This window comes from Chenopodium quinoa, unplaced genomic scaffold (assembly GCF_001683475.1).
Source record: "Chenopodium quinoa cultivar QQ74 unplaced genomic scaffold, ASM168347v1, whole genome shotgun sequence".
Classification (NCBI taxonomy): domain Eukaryota; kingdom Viridiplantae; phylum Streptophyta; class Magnoliopsida; order Caryophyllales; family Amaranthaceae; genus Chenopodium; species Chenopodium quinoa.
This window is the reverse complement of record NW_018742204.1, coordinates 14,720,332-14,740,427: the sequence shown is the minus strand read 5'-3', so window position 1 is coordinate 14,740,427 and position 20,096 is coordinate 14,720,332. Positions and strand designations below refer to the sequence as shown.

General features: G+C 39.0%; 1 protein-coding gene across 1 annotated transcript; it reads right to left on the bottom strand.

Annotated features, from left to right (window-relative positions):
* Positions 1-591: 591 nt before the first annotated feature.
* LOC110719346 lies at positions 592-20,073 on the bottom strand. Its single transcript, XM_021898262.1, has 4 exons — positions 19,353-20,073; positions 4,524-4,581; positions 3,020-3,527; positions 592-2,496 (listed from the first exon to the last, which is right to left on the bottom strand). Exons 1-4 carry the CDS (start codon positions 19,599-19,601, stop codon positions 1,470-1,472), a joined length of 1,842 nt encoding a protein of 613 aa, XP_021753954.1. The 5' UTR covers positions 19,602-20,073; the 3' UTR covers positions 592-1,469.
* Positions 20,074-20,096: the final 23 nt, after the last annotated feature.

Sequence of the window (20,096 nt, the reverse complement as noted above, 5' to 3'; positions counted from 1 at the left end):
AGTTGTGCTTTCACCATCAAGCTACAACAGAAATGCGGCCTCTTAGTCTGAAAATTTTAGCAATGGATCTTTTAGAAGTATAGGCAAGTTGGTGAGCAGACAGGCTAATGTTGAGGGGAATAACACTGTTTTGAATTATGGATATAATGGATCAAGCATTATTAATCCAGGGTCTTCTCTTTTACTAATTTCTTGAGCACCATACCTTAACCAATTTCCAAATTCATCATCAGAGAGTTATATTGAATCTTTTATGCAAAATCCTAGTAACTTACACAACTTACAGGTTGAAACAATAGGATTCCTTCATACTCCAAAATCTCCCAATTTAAACAGTAATAACAACAACCTTTTTCCGTCTTGTAGTTTAGAAAATCGGGCTATACAACCTACAAATGATTTAGTTGAGAATATCCTTCAAGATGCTATAGTTATAGGTTCTGTTGAAGAGATCCCGAATATTGCAAACCCAAGCCGCACTTATCAGCTTATTGATGAAGACAAATATCTTTAAAACATTTTAAGCCGAGGTTAAACATCTTATTAAAACTTCCCATTGCTTATATATATATATTTTTAAGAGCAGTAATATATTTTTTTAGTGATTCATTCATTTAATTTGTATAACTTATCAATTGTTACTGTTGGGTGTTTATGGATAAACAACAATCCAGGGTAGTGATTTCATGAGCTTGGGCTTCAACACTTGCAATGATGCATGAAGTGGAAGATACTTCATTGGGATAGAATTGATATAAACCTTGATGATACATGCTTAAAGAATAGTTGGACTTTTTCTTTATTTGTTTTGATTGTTTAACTTTATTTTGCGCATTCAGAAATGTGCACCACAATCTTGACTTGTTATTGAGACAATATAATTAGACCAGTTTATTTACTGTATTTGGTGCTGATGAACCTTGTGCTTATTCTCAAGTCGACGATGCATTTACTACTTCATTATATTGTGCTGCAGATTGTTCTACAAAATAATCATCTATCTCCAGACCAATCCAATATAAACTAGTTACCTAAAAATAAATTAACAATAGATCTTACAAAGTTATCTTCTTCTTTCACATATAGGATGTTGAACAATAATATAACCAATCTAATGGACCTTTAATGAAAGATGATGCAAAAAGAAATAAGAGAAATTGTATATTTTCAAATTTATTACTACATATGTATATTTTCATATTTATCACTCTAAAATAAAGAATGAATGTCACCTTTATACCTTGCAGGTCCAACAATGCTGGTTAGGTTATTCTAAGAATGATGCTCTAGATCTCAGATGGCTATAACACTCCATTTGCTATTAGAAATTCAACATTTGATATTATAAGGCTCATTTGGTTATATCATCTTTCATTGGCGGTGGGCTATCACATCTAGTGTGGATTTATCTCTGGTAAAGCTGATTTAAGTTACCATTCTACTTAGCATGGTGGGAAAAATGGTGGTGGTTATGAGGCATCCAAATACGGTGTAATTGGTTTCCATGACAGAGTTTTACTTTTACATGCTATCTTGAACAACCTTCCTATTTCATGGTTATCATTCTTGGGGCAGCTTGCAGTAGCATGGAATTTTTCTTTCTTTCCTTGTTCTTCTTTATCTCTTCTTATGTTCTCTTCTTTTTTCTCCTCAACTAAATTTTTTTCCTTCTTTTGCACCTTTGTACTCTTACCAACATTCCCAGCCTTAATAATAGGGTATGATACTCCACTTAACACAACTTGACCATAATTTCCTTTTTCAAGGCTTATTCTTTTTTTTATTAACTCATCAGTCCAACACCCAATCAATGGCAATGAACTATCCAGTACATTGCCTTGAATTTGAACCCTATGGAAATAATAAATCTGAAGAAACAGTACACACCCAGCAACATATCTCACTGAATCATTGTAACTTGACAACTTATCACATAGATCGTCCAAAACATATTGACACCAATTATACCTACCGATTTTCTGAACATCCTCTAAAGCTAAAACTAGTTTCAAATCAGCTTGTCTATTTGTTGTGGGAGCAAGTAATGTAATCATGGCAAACATCACAAAACATCTTTTGAATTCATCATTGCCTTTTAACATACCCTTATCACTTTTCATCTTGTTAACCAAAAGTGGAACAGTGATGTCTCTATTACCACCGGTATACTTTTTCCTCCAAGAAACCTTCAACTCAGAATCTTGTCGTCTACCAGAAATGGGAACAGAAAAAGGACCCATGGGTATATTAAAAACATCATGGACATCAACAGCTGTTAACTTATAAGTTTGTCCAGAAGGTAGCTTAAAAGAACAAGACTTTGCATCAAAGTGTTCACAAAGCCAGCGAATCATTTGCCTTGGAAATATTTGTAACTTGATTGATGCCAAACTACCAAACCCAATAGATTCAATAGCTGTCTTTTGTTTATCGGTTGTCTTTTTCATAAATTGAACAACACCAGCTGGTCTACATCGCACGACAACTTCATCATCCCTGAACCAATGCAAAAAACAAATCCAAAATAGAAAAAATAAACAAGTCAGCCCTAAACCAAAACATACCCAAATATTAGCACAAAAACAAGTATCCCTTAATTTCAAGTAACTCCCCCTAATTTCAAGTATCCCGTAATTTCAAGTAACCCCTAATTTCAAGTAAACAATATTACAATTATCTAACCCCTAATTGTAAGTAACCCCTAATTTCAAGTAACCTATATTATTGGTAACCCCTAATTTCAAGTAACCCATTTTATAACACACCAAAACAGAATACAAAAACAAGGAACCTATATTACAAGTAATCCCTAATTTTAAGTAACCCATATTAAAAATCTTCACTAATTTCAAGTAACCAATATAATAAGTAACCCCTTAGAACTAACCCCACAATGAAAAAAGTAACACATAAACAAGTAATTCAAAGCACAATAATTAGTATAAAAGAAAACAAGAACAAGTAAACTAAAGAAAGGTAAAAAAGCACGATAAATATGAAAGAAGAAATGTAAACATACCATTCTTGGCCTTTCCGTTCAACGTTTACAACTTCAACTACTTGACTAGAATCAGCAGCAGCTTTACGACCTCTTTGTTTCTTTGCAACGACAGTCACATCCTCAACATAAGGCTTTACATCAGCTTCTTGACTAGAATCAGCAACAGCTCTATGACCTCTTCGTTTCTTTTCATTAACAGATTTGACAACTTCAGCTGGAATATCCTCAGTAGATTTGACATCTTCAATAGGAATATTCTCGGTAAATCTAACATCTTCAGCAGGAATATCCTCAGCAGATTTGACATCTTTAGCAGGAATATCCTCAATAGATTTCAAATCCTTAGTAGATAGCAAATCATTCAAATCCTTAGTAGATTGCAAATCATTCAAATCCTTAACATCTTCATTATCCTTTTCTATTTTCTGCTTTTTTCTAGAACGAGCAACATCCTGAGATACATCAACAACATCATCCTTCGATTTGTTTTTTAGCTTTTTACTAGTCTCAACAACACGCTCATTCCCTAATGATAATCAGATTTTAGATTTAAATCATTAGATTCATTATGTGCTGTAATAGATATAGAATTAAGTAAATTCAAATAACCTAACCTTGAGTGCCCGATATACAACTAAATAAGCCTATAAATACTACTCTCTCCGTATTTTTTATTTGCATCACTTGAGAATGCACAAAGTTTTAAGAGGGTAATAAAATATTGTAAGTGGGTGAATAAATTATTATAGTAAAAGTGAGATAGTGACCATGAAAGAGAAGGTATGTGAGAGAAGATAGATATTTTTATAATTTAAGTGGGGCTATGGAAGAGAGAGGAATGCTAAAATAATTTGAGTGGGGTTTAAAGTAAGAGAGAGAAATGACAAAATATAGTATAAAGTTACTAAATATAGAAATGATGCATTTTTAAAAAAATACCCATAAAAGGAAAGTGATGCAAATAAAAAAAACAAAAGGAGTAATTATATACAAAGAAACTAACCCTAAAAACCATTAAACAAATAAAAAAACCTTAATTAACTATGTTACTCTAATCAGCAACCACAACCATAACAACAACGTAGCTTAAACCAAAACTATGTTACTTTAAAAAGAACAAATTCACCCTAAGAAAACCATCACATGGGTAACACCTACATAAACAAGTACAAAAAAAAAAAAAAAAAAAAAATAAATAAAACTACAAAATAGGTAACCCCTACATAAACTAGTGCTAATAATACATAAAAAAAATTATGAGAAACTACATATATTTACTAAGATTGACAAGACTAAATTAAAATAATTCACACTCAACAAAGGAATCAAAGTAAATAAAGAAATATAAGCTGAAAATTAACAACAACAAAAAAAACAGCAAAATAATGTAAAAATTACAAAAAAAACATCAAATATAATGAAGAAAATCATTAAAACACCAAAAAGTAGAGATAAATTCAAGTAAAGAAAGAAGGGTCATAAAAAAATTGTTAAAACGAAAAAAATAGGGTTTCAAAAGTACCTGAATCGTCAGCAATTATACATGTAGACAACCCTTCCTTTCCCTTGCGACTGATTTTCTTGATTTTAACCATTGTTGGCACAATTGAAATGAAAAAAGAAGCAATTTAGAGGAGAGAGAACGAATGAAATTGCAAAGAGAAAATTAAAGAAAAAGTGAGAAGAAATAGAATTGCAGAGAGCAAATTAAAGGAAAATAAAGAGTCGAAGTGAGAGAAGTAATGGCGATTTTGAAAAAGATGAAGGAAACTGCTATGAAAAACAAGTTTGAGAAATTCAATTCAAATCAAATGGTTATTTTAAAACACTTTAGATCTCGAAATCCCAGCCCACCACTTGCTTTGGGTCGACATAAAAGCTCCCACCTTTGCCAATGCATTTTGCTAATCCTATTTTGTTTCGTTTTCTTATCTTATATTTAGCGTGCGAGTAATACTCTAGCCCATAGTGTTGCAAGATGGGACGTTAGAGATTGAAAAGAATTTGTATCTCTTGGTTCTTTTCCCCAAAGCTTGATTACTTCGCAGAAATTGACATCATTTAATGAATATCCCGCAACTTGTTTTAAAAATAAATGGTTATTTTAAAATAGCATAAAACGGAATTAGAAGAAATTGGGGTCTGTTATGTTTTTGGGCCTTATTGAAGGTCGTTGGATCATGAATGTAAGATGGCCACATCATGTGGCCAGCCACATACAACAAACTGTGATTGTGAAATCAACACCACCCATACAAATATAGCACTAAATCATTAATCTCATTACATTTCGTGAGATGAGATAACTTATCACCATCGGCAAACGTATATCTTTCCTAACAATACATGGGGTATAATTTTACGGATTTGATCCATTGTCAGACCCAAATAAGAAAATTAAAAAGATTGAGATATTTTCAGTCATGAGATTGAGATACAATAAATTGATTACAAAGGTTCTAGCCTTCTAGGAAATAAAGTGATCATAAAAGAAGGTATATATGATATATATTACCTCCGTGTTTTTTAGTTGACACGTTTTGACTTTAGCACTATTTGCACACTTCTTTTTTACCGTGTTTTGTGATTTATAAGTAATGAAAAATATAATCATGTGGGGTCTACTTAGATTCATCATGTTCTATATTTTCAAAATATCAACTTTTTATAATTTTTGGTAATCGATAATTAAAGATATTAACGATTGAATTTGTGCATTGGCTAACGTGACTAAAGATACGTATCAACTAAAAAGAAACGGATGAAGTATATAGTTAGGTGGCAGTAGAAAAGATGAAGTAGCTGGTTAATCTGACATTAAACTATTCATAGAGATACGACGTTAGGTAGCAAAGGCATTAAAGCAAGATATTAGTGCAATTTCTATTATGCTCCCGAAGTACCGTACACATGGTATTCCGGGTTAATTATACAACTTTTTATTAAAATTTAAAAAATATAAAGGGGAAAAAAAAAGAGTGCGTGCGATAGAAATTAGGGAAAACAGAGCAAGAAACTTAAAAATCATATTTCAATATCATTAATGATGGCTAATTGAAAATTATGTTGAAGTTCTGGAAAAAAATACTGAAAACGACGAGATTGCTAGATTGTGATGAAGAAAACTGAAAGAAGAGGTGAAACAGTAAAATAAAGCAAACAAAAATTTGACAAATTAAAATAACTTAATTTTTAAACAAAATAATACAAGCTTTAAGTAAAATAACACAATTTTTCAAAAAAAAAAAATGATATATATATATATATATATATATATATATATATATATATATATATATATATATATATAACAATATGTAAACAAAAATAACATTATATTTGAGCAAAATAACAGAAGGTATATATAATCTAAAATAACACCATGCTTAAACAAAATAACAAAGGAAATAAATAGCACTATTTTGAAGCACAGTAACATTAAATCATAAGAAGATTAATATAAGGTTATATACTAATAACATAGCATAAAAATAAAAATAACACAATTATAGTAAACATAATTCAAATTTTATTAAAATAACAAATCCAAATTAGTTTTTGTAAGATAACACATGGTTTTAACAAAATAACACAAGGTGAAAGTAAAAATAACATTATATTTGAGAAAAATAACATAAGGTATAATCTAAGCTCAACAATAGCAGATCAGATTCAGTACCACTACTTTAACAGTATATTTGAGTAAATTAAATGCAACAATTCAAAATTTAACAAAAATTAAACCCTAACTAACAAAATAATTTACAATTCTTCATATACTTCTCTTGATGCCATTGAAAGTATTTTAGTTTAATTTTGGACATGCTTGAGGAGAAATTTTATCTTAAAAGGATGCAATTGAAGAATTTTCAACCATTTCAAATGGTGAAATACAGAGAGAAAAAAGAAGAGTGAATTTCGTCATCTTGTTTTTGCAATTGAAGAGTTGATCTATTTTTCATCCTTTATATATATGTATATGTGTGTGTGTGTATGTGTGTGTGTGTGTGGAAAAATTGACTGGAACAACACCAACTGTGACAAAGGTGCGTGTAGCAGCACAACCATTTGAGGGTGCACTCAACATCACAAACTATGCACTTGGGTGCACATAACAGCGTAAATGACATTGGCAAAATTTAGATTTCTTATGAAAGTGAAATCTTGCTATTAAAAAAAAAAAAAAAGTGAAATAATCTTAAACATTTTTAATGCTTTTTTGTTTAAATATATTTTTGTTTAATTCCATTATACTTAATTTTCCATCTCATGTAATTAAGTAACCATTAAATCGAATTATTTCAAAAAACAAGTTTTTGCCATTATTTTCTATCGTTCGTTTCTTCAATTTATTTACATCTCATGTGATGATTGACTTAGTTTCTCTTCCATTATAACTAATTTTTACCTTTTAAATTATTCTTTCTCAACCTCCACAATTTAAGTGTTGTACATCAAAAACAAGAAAATCAATTTGGCATATCCTAAAATCCAATTCTAAAATTATTTTTTGAATTAAATTTTTAAAATTATTTTGTGGGGTTTGGTAATAGAAAGTTACCTATGTATCTTGAAATCTTATAGAATAAAGGTATTCAAATGATTTTTTTTTAAAATTATCAATAGTATTTAACTAAGTGAAAAGGGAAAGGAAACTAAGTCAATCATGTGAGATCAATATTAGAAAAAGTAATTGGAGAATCGAATAAAGGAAAATAATAGCACAATTTTTTTTTTGAAGGAATCCGCTAAATAAAATGGTGGAGGTTAAGAAATGCTTAAAAGAAAAAAAAAATAGAAGGTAAGACTAATTTAGTCACACATGATGGAAAATCATATAAGTTTAAATAATGTTTAAACAAAATAATAAAGATTACACTTTTTCTATGGAACCTTAGTTCATTAGTGTCATTTATGCTAATATGTGCATCCAATTACATAGTTAATAGTTTGTGTTGTAGACCGCACCCTTGAAAGGTTGTGCTGCTACACACACCTTCATCATAGTTGGTGTTGTTGCAACCAATTTTTCATATATATATATATATATATATATGTGTGTGTGTGTGTGTGTGTATATTACATTCTGCTTACTTGTTATTTCATGAAATAAATCTTAGCGCACTTTTTTAATTTGGGTTTCTAGCCCATTAATTGGATTGGGCCTGGAGTACAATACTAGATAAGAAAGGATTACCTAATGTTTGGGTCCAATTTAGTCAAAATTGGGCCTGAGCACTAAATGATCCAATTAAAAGCCCAAGGTCAAGGTTCAACTCTCCAATTGCTCAAAAGTCAAAAGTCAGCCCACAAAGTAAGCCAATTGGGCTAAAGCCCAACCTCTCCAAGTATGATGAGGTATAAAAGCCCTCATATTAACACATTCAAGGAGAGAGGAGATACATTATCACATATGATCAGTCTTATTCCAATTCGTATGCTCATTCTTGCATTCAGAAATATTCCACAAAAGCCTCAAGCTACAAACTCTCTTGCATAGTGTCTTCCTTTTACACATTATACTGACTTTAGCATCGGAGGGGCCTTCCTCGGAAACACCCCCGAGGCTAGTTTACGTGTGTTCACTGTGCAGGAAACCTTCGGCCCAACACAGCTTGGATCGAATCCAGTCTTCTCCATTTCAGTGGACCTTCGGCAAGGTCCCATTGTTTTCAACCGAAACAATTTGGCGCCGTCTGTGGGGAAGACTTTCAAAAATCTTTAAGCCGAATTCCTAACCAAGATCATCTTGCAATTATCTTAGCAGCCATGGCTAAGAACCGCAAGAGCAAAAGCCTCCGTCAAGGAGCGGGCGAAAAGCCTAAAACCCCTACACCATCGCCCACGCCGGACCGGAACTCTCCCAAGGGTGCCGGCTCGGGGGGAGGATCACACAAGGAGGATTCCCTATCTCCTATAATGCATGACTCTCAATATAGGCCGGACCACTCTCGGTCTAGCAGGGGTCAGTCTGATCATAGGACATATTCAGTGTCCCGAAGCCAACCATCGGCTGCACGGCCTCATGCCCACACTCGGCCGGGGACCCCTTTGACGGGGCCCAGTTCGGAAGAGGTGGCAAGAGCGCTGGCAGTACTCATGGAGGCAATGAGGGCACAGAATATGCCACCGCCTCGTGATCGAACTCCTCCGCATACCCGGCATCAGCGGAGGAAGTTAGACCATGACGGTGGGAAGCTTCCTTCCTTCCGGGAACTGGAAGAGTGGGAGGAGGATTCTTGGAAAAATGAAAAACAGAGGAAAAAGAACTCTCAATTATTTAAAGGATCCTCATCCTCAAGACCAGCAGCGCATAAGAGCAGCAGCTCAGCTTCTCGGCCAGAATCTACTCGCCGGGAACCTGAGACTGCTCGCAGAAGCGTCCTTGACCGACTCGGCGGCCAGGAACCGAGCGTGCGTAGTCGCCTCTCGTTCCCTGCAGCCGAGGCCCAGACTTCCCAGCCAGGGACGAAAACCACTCCTACCTCTCTAAGAGGGCGGAGCGCGGTCCCTTCGGCCAGGAACAAGGGCAAGGCCATTATGCTTCCCGCTAGTTCACCATTCGAGCAATGGATACTGGAAGAGCGCGTACCCACGGTTAAAATACCGTCGCATATCACATATGACGGGACCACGGATCCGAAGGACCACGTGGCCTCGTATGAGACTCATATGCATCTTTGCCCCAGATCCGAGGCGACTTGGTGCAAATATTTCCCAACCACTCTCAAGGGGGTCGCGCAAGCGTGGATCTCCAAGGGAGTAAGGCAAGGCTCCATAACAGGTTGGGATGATCTGTCCTCCAAGTTCAGGAGCAAGTTTTCCACGGCAAACCGCCGAGAGAAGACTACCGCAGAGCTCATGGGTCTGCAACAGGGGGAAACTGAAAGCCTCCGAGACTACCTGACCCGTTTCAGTAACGAGTCATCAAGCGTCTCCCAGCTGGACCAGGGGCTAGCTGTTTTTGCAATGCAGAATGGCCTTCAGCCAGGAAAATTCCTAGACTTTATGGTCATGCATACCCCGCAGACCTTGGAGAAAGCTCTTAGTGCTTCGGATAAGTTCATCCGAGCCGAAGAATGGAATAAAGCAAAAACCCAACCTCAATCCGGGGGAGGGAAACAGAGGCAAATACCCTTGTCTGAAGGCCAAGGCCATAAGGCAAAGGGAAAATCAAAGGCCTCGGAGCCATCTTCGGCCAGCGACCTAAAGAAGGACAGGTTTGCCTCATACACAGGCAGATATGAGTCCTACACTCCGCTCTCTCTTCCACGCGCCAAAATTTACAGTGTGACGAAGGAGGAGCAGAGTTACCGAAAGCCGAGACCACTCCCAGAGTGGTATCAGCGAAAAAATAAAAATCAGTGGTGTGAGTTCCACGATTCTTCGGGCCACAACACTGAGGAGTGTATCCAGCTGAAGGACCAGATAGAAGACATGGTCCGGAAGGGATACTTGAAAAAATACATCGCGGATCACCGCGAGAAAAAAGAATCCGAAAGGTTAGCAAAGGACCCTCGGCAGGACCTTGATTTCCCTCGGAAAAACAGTAAAAAACCGGAGGGGAAATTCCCTCCGATCAATGTTATCTCGGGAGGAATATACTCTCGGAGGGAGCACAAGCGTCACCTTAGAGCTTTGACTCACCAGGTGAACAACGCTGACATTCAATCTCCCCAGTCGCCGGTGCCGAACATGACGTTCACAGCCGCCGACTGCCGGGGGATTACGTTTCCTCACGAGGATCCGTTGGTGATCATCGCCACGGTGGCCAACCACGACGTCAGTAAGGTCCTTGTTGACGGTGGCAGCGGAGCAAACATTCTGTTCCGAAAGGCCTACAACCAAATTAAGCTGAAGCCCAAGCACCTTACGCCGGTACCCTATCCGGTATCCGGGTTCAATGGGGCTTCAACTTATCCAGATGGGAAGGTGACACTTCCTGTCACCATCGGTTGCGATGAGGCAGCCCGGAACGTCATGATTGAGTTTTTGGTCATCGACGCTCCTTCAGTGTACAACGTGATTTTGGGGAGACCCATAATTCACGAGATCCAAGGGGTCGTCTCAACTTATCATCAGCTGATGATTTACGTCTCAGACGCCGGCTTCCCCGAAAGGATACAGGGCAACCAGAAGGACGCCCGAAGGTGCAACTACCTCAAGCCATCCAGTAGTCGCCCAGATAACGACAAGGATGAGGAGGAGAAAGAAAAAGAAAGAGAGCCAAGCACAAAAAAGCCGAAAGGCCTAAGTGCTTCGGCCCAAGGATCAGTGCCCAGAGAAAAAGGTCCCGAAAGGGAAAAGGTTGACTCTTCATCTGAGCCGAAAGACTCAGAGAGCCAGCCGAAGAACACAAAGACTGGGACACCTGCTGACATTGGCAGCAGACCAGATTCTGAAGAGTCCAGTCCATCGGCAATGGACATGGACCAACAGACTGAAACAGCAGAGTTGGCCGAAGGAGATGCTGAGAAATGTGTAACAATCGGGATGGACCTTGATCCTAACACCCGTTGTGAACTTATTCAGCTCCTGCGGGATAACAGAGATGTGTTTGCTTTCTCGGCAGCTGATATGCCCGGGATAAGTTCAGACCTCATCTCCCATAACCGAAGGGTCCATGCAAGGCCTCTCAAAATTGGGGATCTTGTCCTTCGGAATGCTGCTGCAGTTCAGAAAGGCCGAATCCATGGGAAGCTCTCAGCTACATGGGAGGGACCTTATGAAATTTATGATGAGCTTCAGCCAGGGACATACCGACTTCGGCAGTTGGATGGAACTGAGTTGAAGAATCACTGGAATGCTGATGTACTGAAAAAATACCATGTGTAAACCCTTCGGGGCAGAACAATCTTTGTAAGTACATTTTGAACTAATGACAGGCCTTGGAGCCGCCATTTATATAAAATTTACAACTTTTTATCCTTTCAAAATTTTCTTTGTTCTATCTACTCTTTGAGGGTTTTTTTATTCAGCCTCGTCTGAAGCCTTCGCCTTCGGGTAACTGGGTTTCAGATTGCTGACAAAACCTGTCTTTTTAAAGAACACCGGTCTTTCAGCTGAAGTCAAACTTCAGTAAGACTTGTTCTCCAAAGACATGAGTCCATGGACAATTCTGGGATATTGCCTTAACTGAGCCTTGTATCCCAGAGAGCCATTATCCGAAACATTGCCTTAAGTTGGCCCTGTGTTTCGGGTATCCATTTTTCAAAGATAGACAGAAAATCAAGGATAACAGCAACAGTTGAAAATTTTTAAATCAGCCTCGTCTGAAACCTTCGCCTTCGGGTAACTGGGTTTCAGATGGCTTACAAAACTCAGTCTTTTTAAAGAACACTGGTCTTTCAGCTGAAGTCAAACTTCAGTAAGACTTGTTCTCCAAAGACATGAGTCCATGGACAATTCTGGGATATTGCCTTAACTGAGCCTTGTATCCCAGAGAGCCATTATCCGAAACATTGCCTTAAGTTGGCCCTGTGTTTCGGGTATCCATTTTTCAAAGATAGACAGAAAATCAAGGATAACAGCCTTTTTAAATCAGCCTCGTCTGAAACCTTCGCCTTCGGGTAACTGGGTTTCAGATGGCTTACAAAACTCAGTCTTTTTAAAGAACACTGGTCTTTCAGCTGAAATCAAACATCAGTAAGACCTGTTCTCCAAAGACATGAGTCCATGGACAATTCTGGGATATTGCCTTAACTGAGCCTTGTATCCCAGAGAGCCATTATCCGAAACATTGCCTTAAGTTGGCCCTGTGTTTCGGATATGCGTCTTCTTTAAGAACGCTGGTCTTTCAGCTGAAGTCAAATTTCAGTAAGACTTGTTCTAAAGAGGTTAGTCCCAGAAAGCTAATATCCCAAGCATTGCCTTCAGTTGGCCCTGTGTTTCGGATATCCAACTTTCAGACAGTCAATCTTCAGTAAGACTTGTATCCCAGAAGCATTGCCTTCAGTTGGCCCTGTGTTTCGGATATCCATTTTGAAGAAGTTCAGAAATTGCTTATTCAACTAAAGTCATACTTCAATTTCTGTGGGGGCAAGAAGCACGCAGTGCAGCTATGTTCGGCAGAGTTGAAGAAAAGAAACAGTAAAGCATTCAAAAATAAAGCAACTGAAGAAAAAAAATTGAGCTACAAGTTCAATAATTCAGTATCGGCAGCCGCCCACAAGCGGAAAATAACAGCTGCCGAAATACGTACATAAGCAAAAAAATAAAACTGCTGTACGACAAGGCAAGCTGAAGCAAAAAACAAGGCAAAAAACTCAGAAAGCGGCAAGTCTAAAGTTAAGCACATGATGAACCGCAAGATTCTGAAGACGACTGCCCGAGTTCCTATGCTTCAGCCGGCGGATCAGACTGATCAGCGTTGAGTCCCATGGTGGCCTCAGCCCCAGCAGCAGAAGAGGCGGGCTTTGCACTTTGCCGAGCCTCCCTTTCCCTCTGCTCAGCTTCCAACTCCAGTCTTTCAGCTTCCTCTTCGGCTTCCTCAGCCTTAAGAATTTCAGCTTCAGCTGGAGTTGCAAACTTCATGTGAGGGTCTTCGGGATTCTGGACCCACTCAGCACATTTAGACCAGTCCAGCTTCGGCTCAGCATGAAGGCAGACTCTTCGGCATACTCGGAATCCGTTTCTGAAACCCATCTCATATTCCTCTTGGGTATAAACACGGACCTTGAGTAAAGCCTCAGCATCAGCCAGCTTCTTCTGGGTCTCCTCCAAGTCTTCCTTGGATTTCTTCAGCTCATCAGCGACTTTGGAGGAGGAACCCTTCAGCTCATTCAGCTCTTGCTGAATTTGGAAAGCCTTTGTCTGAGCTTGGGCCACTTCAACTTTCTGGATCAGCAGTTGATCCTCAGCCTTTTGGAACTTAGCTCTTTGAGCTCCAGCAGCAGCAGCAGCCTCTGAGAGTTGGACGTCTTTGGCCAGGAGCAACTCTTCAGCAGCCATTCGGCTGGCTTCAAGAGCCTCTAGACGCTGCTGTACTTCAGCTTGTGCAGCAGTTCCTTCTTGAATTCGGCTCTCAATAGCAGCCTTGAATTTGGAGACGTCCACTCCCATATGCTCCTGGAGGAATTTTTCCCCTTCCATCAGTGGGGGAAAAACCTCCATCTCCATAGCATCGCAGAAGGTTTTCAGAGCTTCGGCAGCTTTTTTACCGTACTCCTCAACCTCCTGCTGCTTCTCTTCAGCTGCTGCTTGCTTCAGCTTAGCAAGCTTAACTTCCTCTTCAGCCACCTTCCTTTCGTGCACAGCAGCGTCTACCCTATCTTGTAGGGTATCTATCAGCTCTACAGTGAGAGTCTGATTGTGCACGAACTGAAAACAGGAAGACAAAAAAAAAATAAGTAATAAGAAAAAAATAGAGCTGAATTTCGGAGGAAATGAAGGAAAATTACCTGCATCATCAGCAGTTGGTTAGACCTGGCTGGGTCAGGAACTGATCTACTGGATTCGCCCATCCCAGCAGTGGCCTTCAGCGACCAGATCCTTGCCCTGTCTACTTCGGACATGCCAGCAAAATTGCCGAAGTAGGCTGCAGCTCCTTCTCGGTTTTGACCCCATATGAGGTCCCAGATGTGATCTGGGATTGGAATTCGGGGGGCCGAGAAACCCATTTCTCCAGAATGCAGAGTCTGGAAAGAAGGGAAGGACGACGATGGAGCTTGATTAGCCTTGGTTGTCTCAGCATCGTCCTTCTCAGAGGAGTCAAGTACTATGACCTCCTCTTCTTCAGGGGTGAGGACGAAAGCCTCAACCTCTCTTGCGATATCTGCCGTGAAGCCTTCAGCACTTGACATCACGACATCTTTATTTTCGTGCTCAGCAGCACTCTCCTTGATTTCTTCTTGGACCCCTCCCTTAGGTTCGGGAGTTCTCTGATCCACCTCCATCTCAGGAGGTGGCGGAGGGGTCTTTTGAGGAGATTGGGGTGTTGGCTGGGGAACCCTCGGCGATCCATTGCCTTCCTCAGGTTCCCTTATTGCGACGCCGATGGTCATCGGCCTCTGCTGAAAATCATGAGGGCCGATGATGGCCATCCTTCGGCGCCTTTTCAGAAGGGGCTGCTCGTCCATATCTGAGTCTGAAGACTCTTGTATTTGATCTTCGGGACGAACAGGAGCTTTGCCTTCTCTGTGTCTGTTACTCTCTTCAGACTGTAACAGACAGGGGGGAAGAAGAGTGTGAGTAAAAAAAAAAAAAAAAAAAAAAAAAAAAAAAAAAAAAAAAAAAAGAAAAAGAAGAAATGAAAAAAAAAAAAAAAAAAAAAAAAAAAAAAAAAAAAACTCACCGAGGTTTTCAGCAAAGCCTCGTCTTCTTCAGCTGCTCTAGCTGCAGCTTCGGCTTCAGCAGCTCTGGAGGACCCTTCTCCTCCTTCACAAGCCTCAAGTACCCGTGCAACCTCTTCGGCTGTGCGGGCAGCTTCAGCTTCTTCGTTCAGCAGCTGAAACCAAGGGTCTCTCTTCTTCCACCAAGGCTTCTGCCTCTGATACAGAGCAACAGCCTCAATTTGGAAGTGGGAAGAGTCCAGATGAACTTCCCTATGCCTCGGCTCAGTGATAGACGGGGCCCGTTCAGTTACAACTCGCTCTCGGTTAACACCAAGACGAGCGTAGTTAATACCAACGTTGGTCTCGTCCCGCTCTGAAAAAAGGAAAGGGAAAAAGTTTAGCTCAGATATGTTGGCACAGCATAAAAAAGCAAAGCGAGAGAAGAAAAAGAGGTAGTTAAAAGCCTCGGCCCCAGCCGAAGAAGCTTACCATCCTTAAATTTTCGGCTGAGGCCAACAGCTGCTAGCATATTCTCTTGGAAAACGTAATGCGTATCGGGGAGCCAAGTCTCCGGGATATGCTGCATTCGACCACTCCCCCCCGGGTTCGGCAGCTTGCCGAAGATATGTTGCTGATCCAGGTTCGGATCCGCCCCGTTATCTGCGGGGGGACCTAGACTTCCCATTTCGGGATCAGGCTCAGCTAAGTACCGGGGAGCGCTGAAGACGCAAGGGTGGCCCGGATCTATGGGTGCCCTAACCCAAATCCATTGACCTCTCCAGTCCTTGTCTGAAGAGTCATTTGGCCACATGGTCAAGTATTGGGGCCGGGACTCAATCCGATACCACCCAGAACCATGGCTTCCGTGCCCACTCTGAATATTTGGCACTAGCCGATGGAGCTTTCTGAAGCAGTGCAGGTTCGGCACGTATTTGAAGAACTTGCAGACCCATAAGTATGTCATCACCCTTCGGATGCTGGTGGGGGTTAGCTGACATAGGGAAATGTTGTAATGGATCAGCAAGTCTCGGACGAAAACGTCCAAAGGGAACCTCAGCCCATACTGAAGCTGTCTCGTGTACACCCCCACATACCCCGGGGGTGGACGATGGATTCTATCGGATGCTGAGGGCATTCGGCACCAATATCCATCAGCTTCAAAAATGCCGTAGTGCAACTCAATTTGCTCAGCAAATCGATATTGATCGGCGTTCTCTACCCACCATGAGTAGGGGCGGTTCTTTATCATGGCCGAAGCGACTTCGGCATTCTCCCACTCTGAAAACCCAGGGAGGATATCCCAAAGGACAGCGGGAATTTCATCGTCCAGTCCAGAAGCACTCGGCTCATCCGTTCTTTGAGGAGGAGCCGAGGAAAGGGGAGTCGCCCTAATCCCTTCAGCAGGGTCAGACTCCGGCCTTTGACCATTCCAGGTCCCAATCCTATTCCTAGGATCGGGAATCGGCCTTGCTCTTCTTGGAGCACGGGCTCTACCTCTAACTCCTCTTGCCATGGATTATTTCGAAGAGAAAAGTCGAAAGAAAAGGGGAAGGAGTTCGAATTCGAAGAAAAATAAACTGAAATCAAAGGAATTTACCTTAATCTGAAGCGAAAGTTGCCGATTTACGAGTTCGTAGTGGCAAGTCTCAGTTTCTAAGCTCAATGCTCGGGGGAATTTGCGAAGTTTTGATGCGGGTTCTTGGTTTCTCTCTCGAAGAATTCTGGGTTTGTGTTGGTGAATAAGTGAGGAGAATGACGCGCCTCTGTTTATATCTCCAGGTACGGGATACGAAGAGTCTGTGCTTTAATTTCTCTTAAGTACCCACTAAGTAACCATTAAACACATGTCTTGTGATTAAACTGCCCATTATCCGTCCAACTTCCGCAAATCATTAACCGTTGTTATCTCATTAATTACGGTTTAAATTCAAATTTTTGGATCAATTAAATCATTTACTTCCCTCCTTTTCTGAGTTAAATCAAACCCGACCCGTCATTCTTCCAAATCGGGTCTGGGGGGCAAGTTGTTTGGGTCCAATTTAGTCAAAATTGGGCCTGAGCACTAAATGATCCAATTAAAAGCCCAAGGTCAAGGTTCAACTCTCCAATTGCTCAAAAGTCAAAAGTCAGCCCACAAAGTAAGCCAATTGGGCTAAAGCCCAACCTCTCCAAGTATGATGAGGTATAAAAGCCCTCATATTAACACATTCAAGGAGAGAGGAGATACATTATCACATATGATCAGTCATATTCCAATTCGTATGCTCATTCTTGCATTCAGAAATATTCCACAAAAGCCTCAAGCTACAAACTCTCTTGCATAGTGTCTTCCTTTTACACATTATACTGACTTTAGCATCGGAGGGGCCTTCCTCGGAAACACCCCCGAGGCTAGTTTACGTGTGTTCACTGTGCAGGAAACCTTCGGCCCAACACAGCTTGGATCGAATCCAGTCTTCTCCATTTCAGTGGACCTTCGGCAAGGTCCCATTGTTTTCAACCGAAACACCTAATACCAATTGGATATTAGATAGCAAAGGCATTCCATAATCGTTTCAATGGACGTCCCCTCAAAATAATGAGCAACTATGATAATTAAATAAAATAAAATGTAAAACAAGGGCTAAGTTTAATTTTCAGCTTCTATAATAAAACATAGAATCACCATAACGAGGACTCATATATATATATATATATATATATATATATATATATATATATATATATATATATATATATATATATATATATATATATATATATATATATATATATATATATATATATATATATATATTTTATTTCCTCCTAACCGGCTAGTCCCTCCTTATCTTCTCAGTCATCCCCTACCAAAAGATCCTTTCACTGATCTATTCATGTGCACAGATAGCGCACACGCACACACACATATGTATTTTATACTACTCCCTCCATTTTTAGATTTTTGCTCCATTTCCCCATGCGCGGAGTTTTAAGAGAAATTAGATAAAGTAATAAAATATGAAGGTAATGGGGTTGGTGGAAGAATAAAAAATTATAGAAAACAAAAGTAGTGAAGAGAATTAGAGGAATGGGAATATATGTTGGGACCAATAGGTGAGAGTAATTGATTAAATATTATAAAAGCTTTCCAAATAAGAAATTAGAGCAAGTATTTAAAAACGGCCGCAAATGAAAAAGTGGACCAAGTATTTAAAAACGGAGGGAGTACTAGAGTAAGTTGTTTTAGTAGTATTATTTATTAGTCATTAAATACAATGGTACAATATTTGTACAACTAGAAAAAATAATTCATTATTTTTTTGTTTTATAGCTGCTATTTACTTCCCATATAAATAATAGTTATAATCAACCTATCTTTGTCAAACTCTCTTTACCAAACAACACCAATGGAGTGCATACTCAAATCTTGCTACTCTACTAGGATATTCAATAAAATAAATTAATAAAAAATATTCTAGGAAACAATTTGACCATTAAAGAAGGTATATATAATTAGGTGGAAGTAGAAAAGATGAAGATGTTAATTTGACATTAAATTATTCACCCTCCAAACCTTACTCTACCGACTATCGGAAACAAACGAAGCAAGGAACGTATTGCTTCTTTCAATAGTAGTAGTTGGTCATCCAAAAGACCAAAATGATCCTTAGTCCCCAATCCACCTCTCTTACGGAAAAAAGGATGACTTCACAAGTACGTAACCTTACCCTAATATAACATTGACAGCTAACAACCTTACCCTATACGGCACCGTTCCACGTACTTTTCCACTTCTCTTCCAAAATAAAAATCCTATGAGAGAGTAAGAGATAACTCAAGTGGTTAGAGCTCCCCTTTTAATTCCAAGAGATATTGAAATTGATTCTCATAGCTAAAAAAAAAAAAACTCATTAGATTTGTTACTATCAACATGAAAGCAGTAAAACCGATTCAAAAATTTCATTAACCTTTTTTTTTTCCGTATAGAAATTTCACTAACCAGAAGTTAATACAGTATATGCCAATGCCAATATGCTATTAATCAGATAATTTCTACAATTAAGTGAGCACAAAAGTATAAAGTTTGAAATACTTACAGATGGAGTAATTTGACATTTAAGCCCTTCATAGCCATTATCCAAAGCATTCATTGATTCATCATCCTCATGATCACAGAGCCAGAGGTCTTCATCCAATCTGCTATAATCACCCAATAATTGCCCAAATTGATTAATAACACCCAAATCCAACAATTGCCCAAATGAAACATGGGTATTGGGAATTGGATCAACCCCATTTTTCTCATTCCCAGAAATTGCAACACCCTTATTTTCAGGGGTAGCCATTATTATAAATCAAAACTTTGATATAAAATCAGATTCAAAATGCTCACATAGAGCTTTAATGGGGTTGATGCAAGATCAAATGAAGATTTTGGATTGCTCCTTAAATCCAAAATCTATTTTCGCCGGAAAAACTCTCGTCTTCACCAAATCCTACTTTCAGCACCCAAGACAGAGGAAACAGAGCATCGACTAAATCCGACCTTCCGTGAACCTCATCTTCGATAAAATCTATCTTGCTTTTTCTTTCTTTTTGCTTTTTGAGTAGTTACTTGGTGGTTTTGTAATGGAATGTGATCCTATCTTTACTCTTTCGGTGGTTTTTCTCAAAATATTTCCAACCCTATGATAGGTGGAGTAAAATACTGGTTCATGACTGAATTGGTATATCAGGGGATATATATCATTTTACTCATTAGATTAGGGATAAAGAGTGAAGCTCACAACAGTCATCGAACCTTGAACCACTTGTCAATATTCTTCACTGAGCATTGAGCT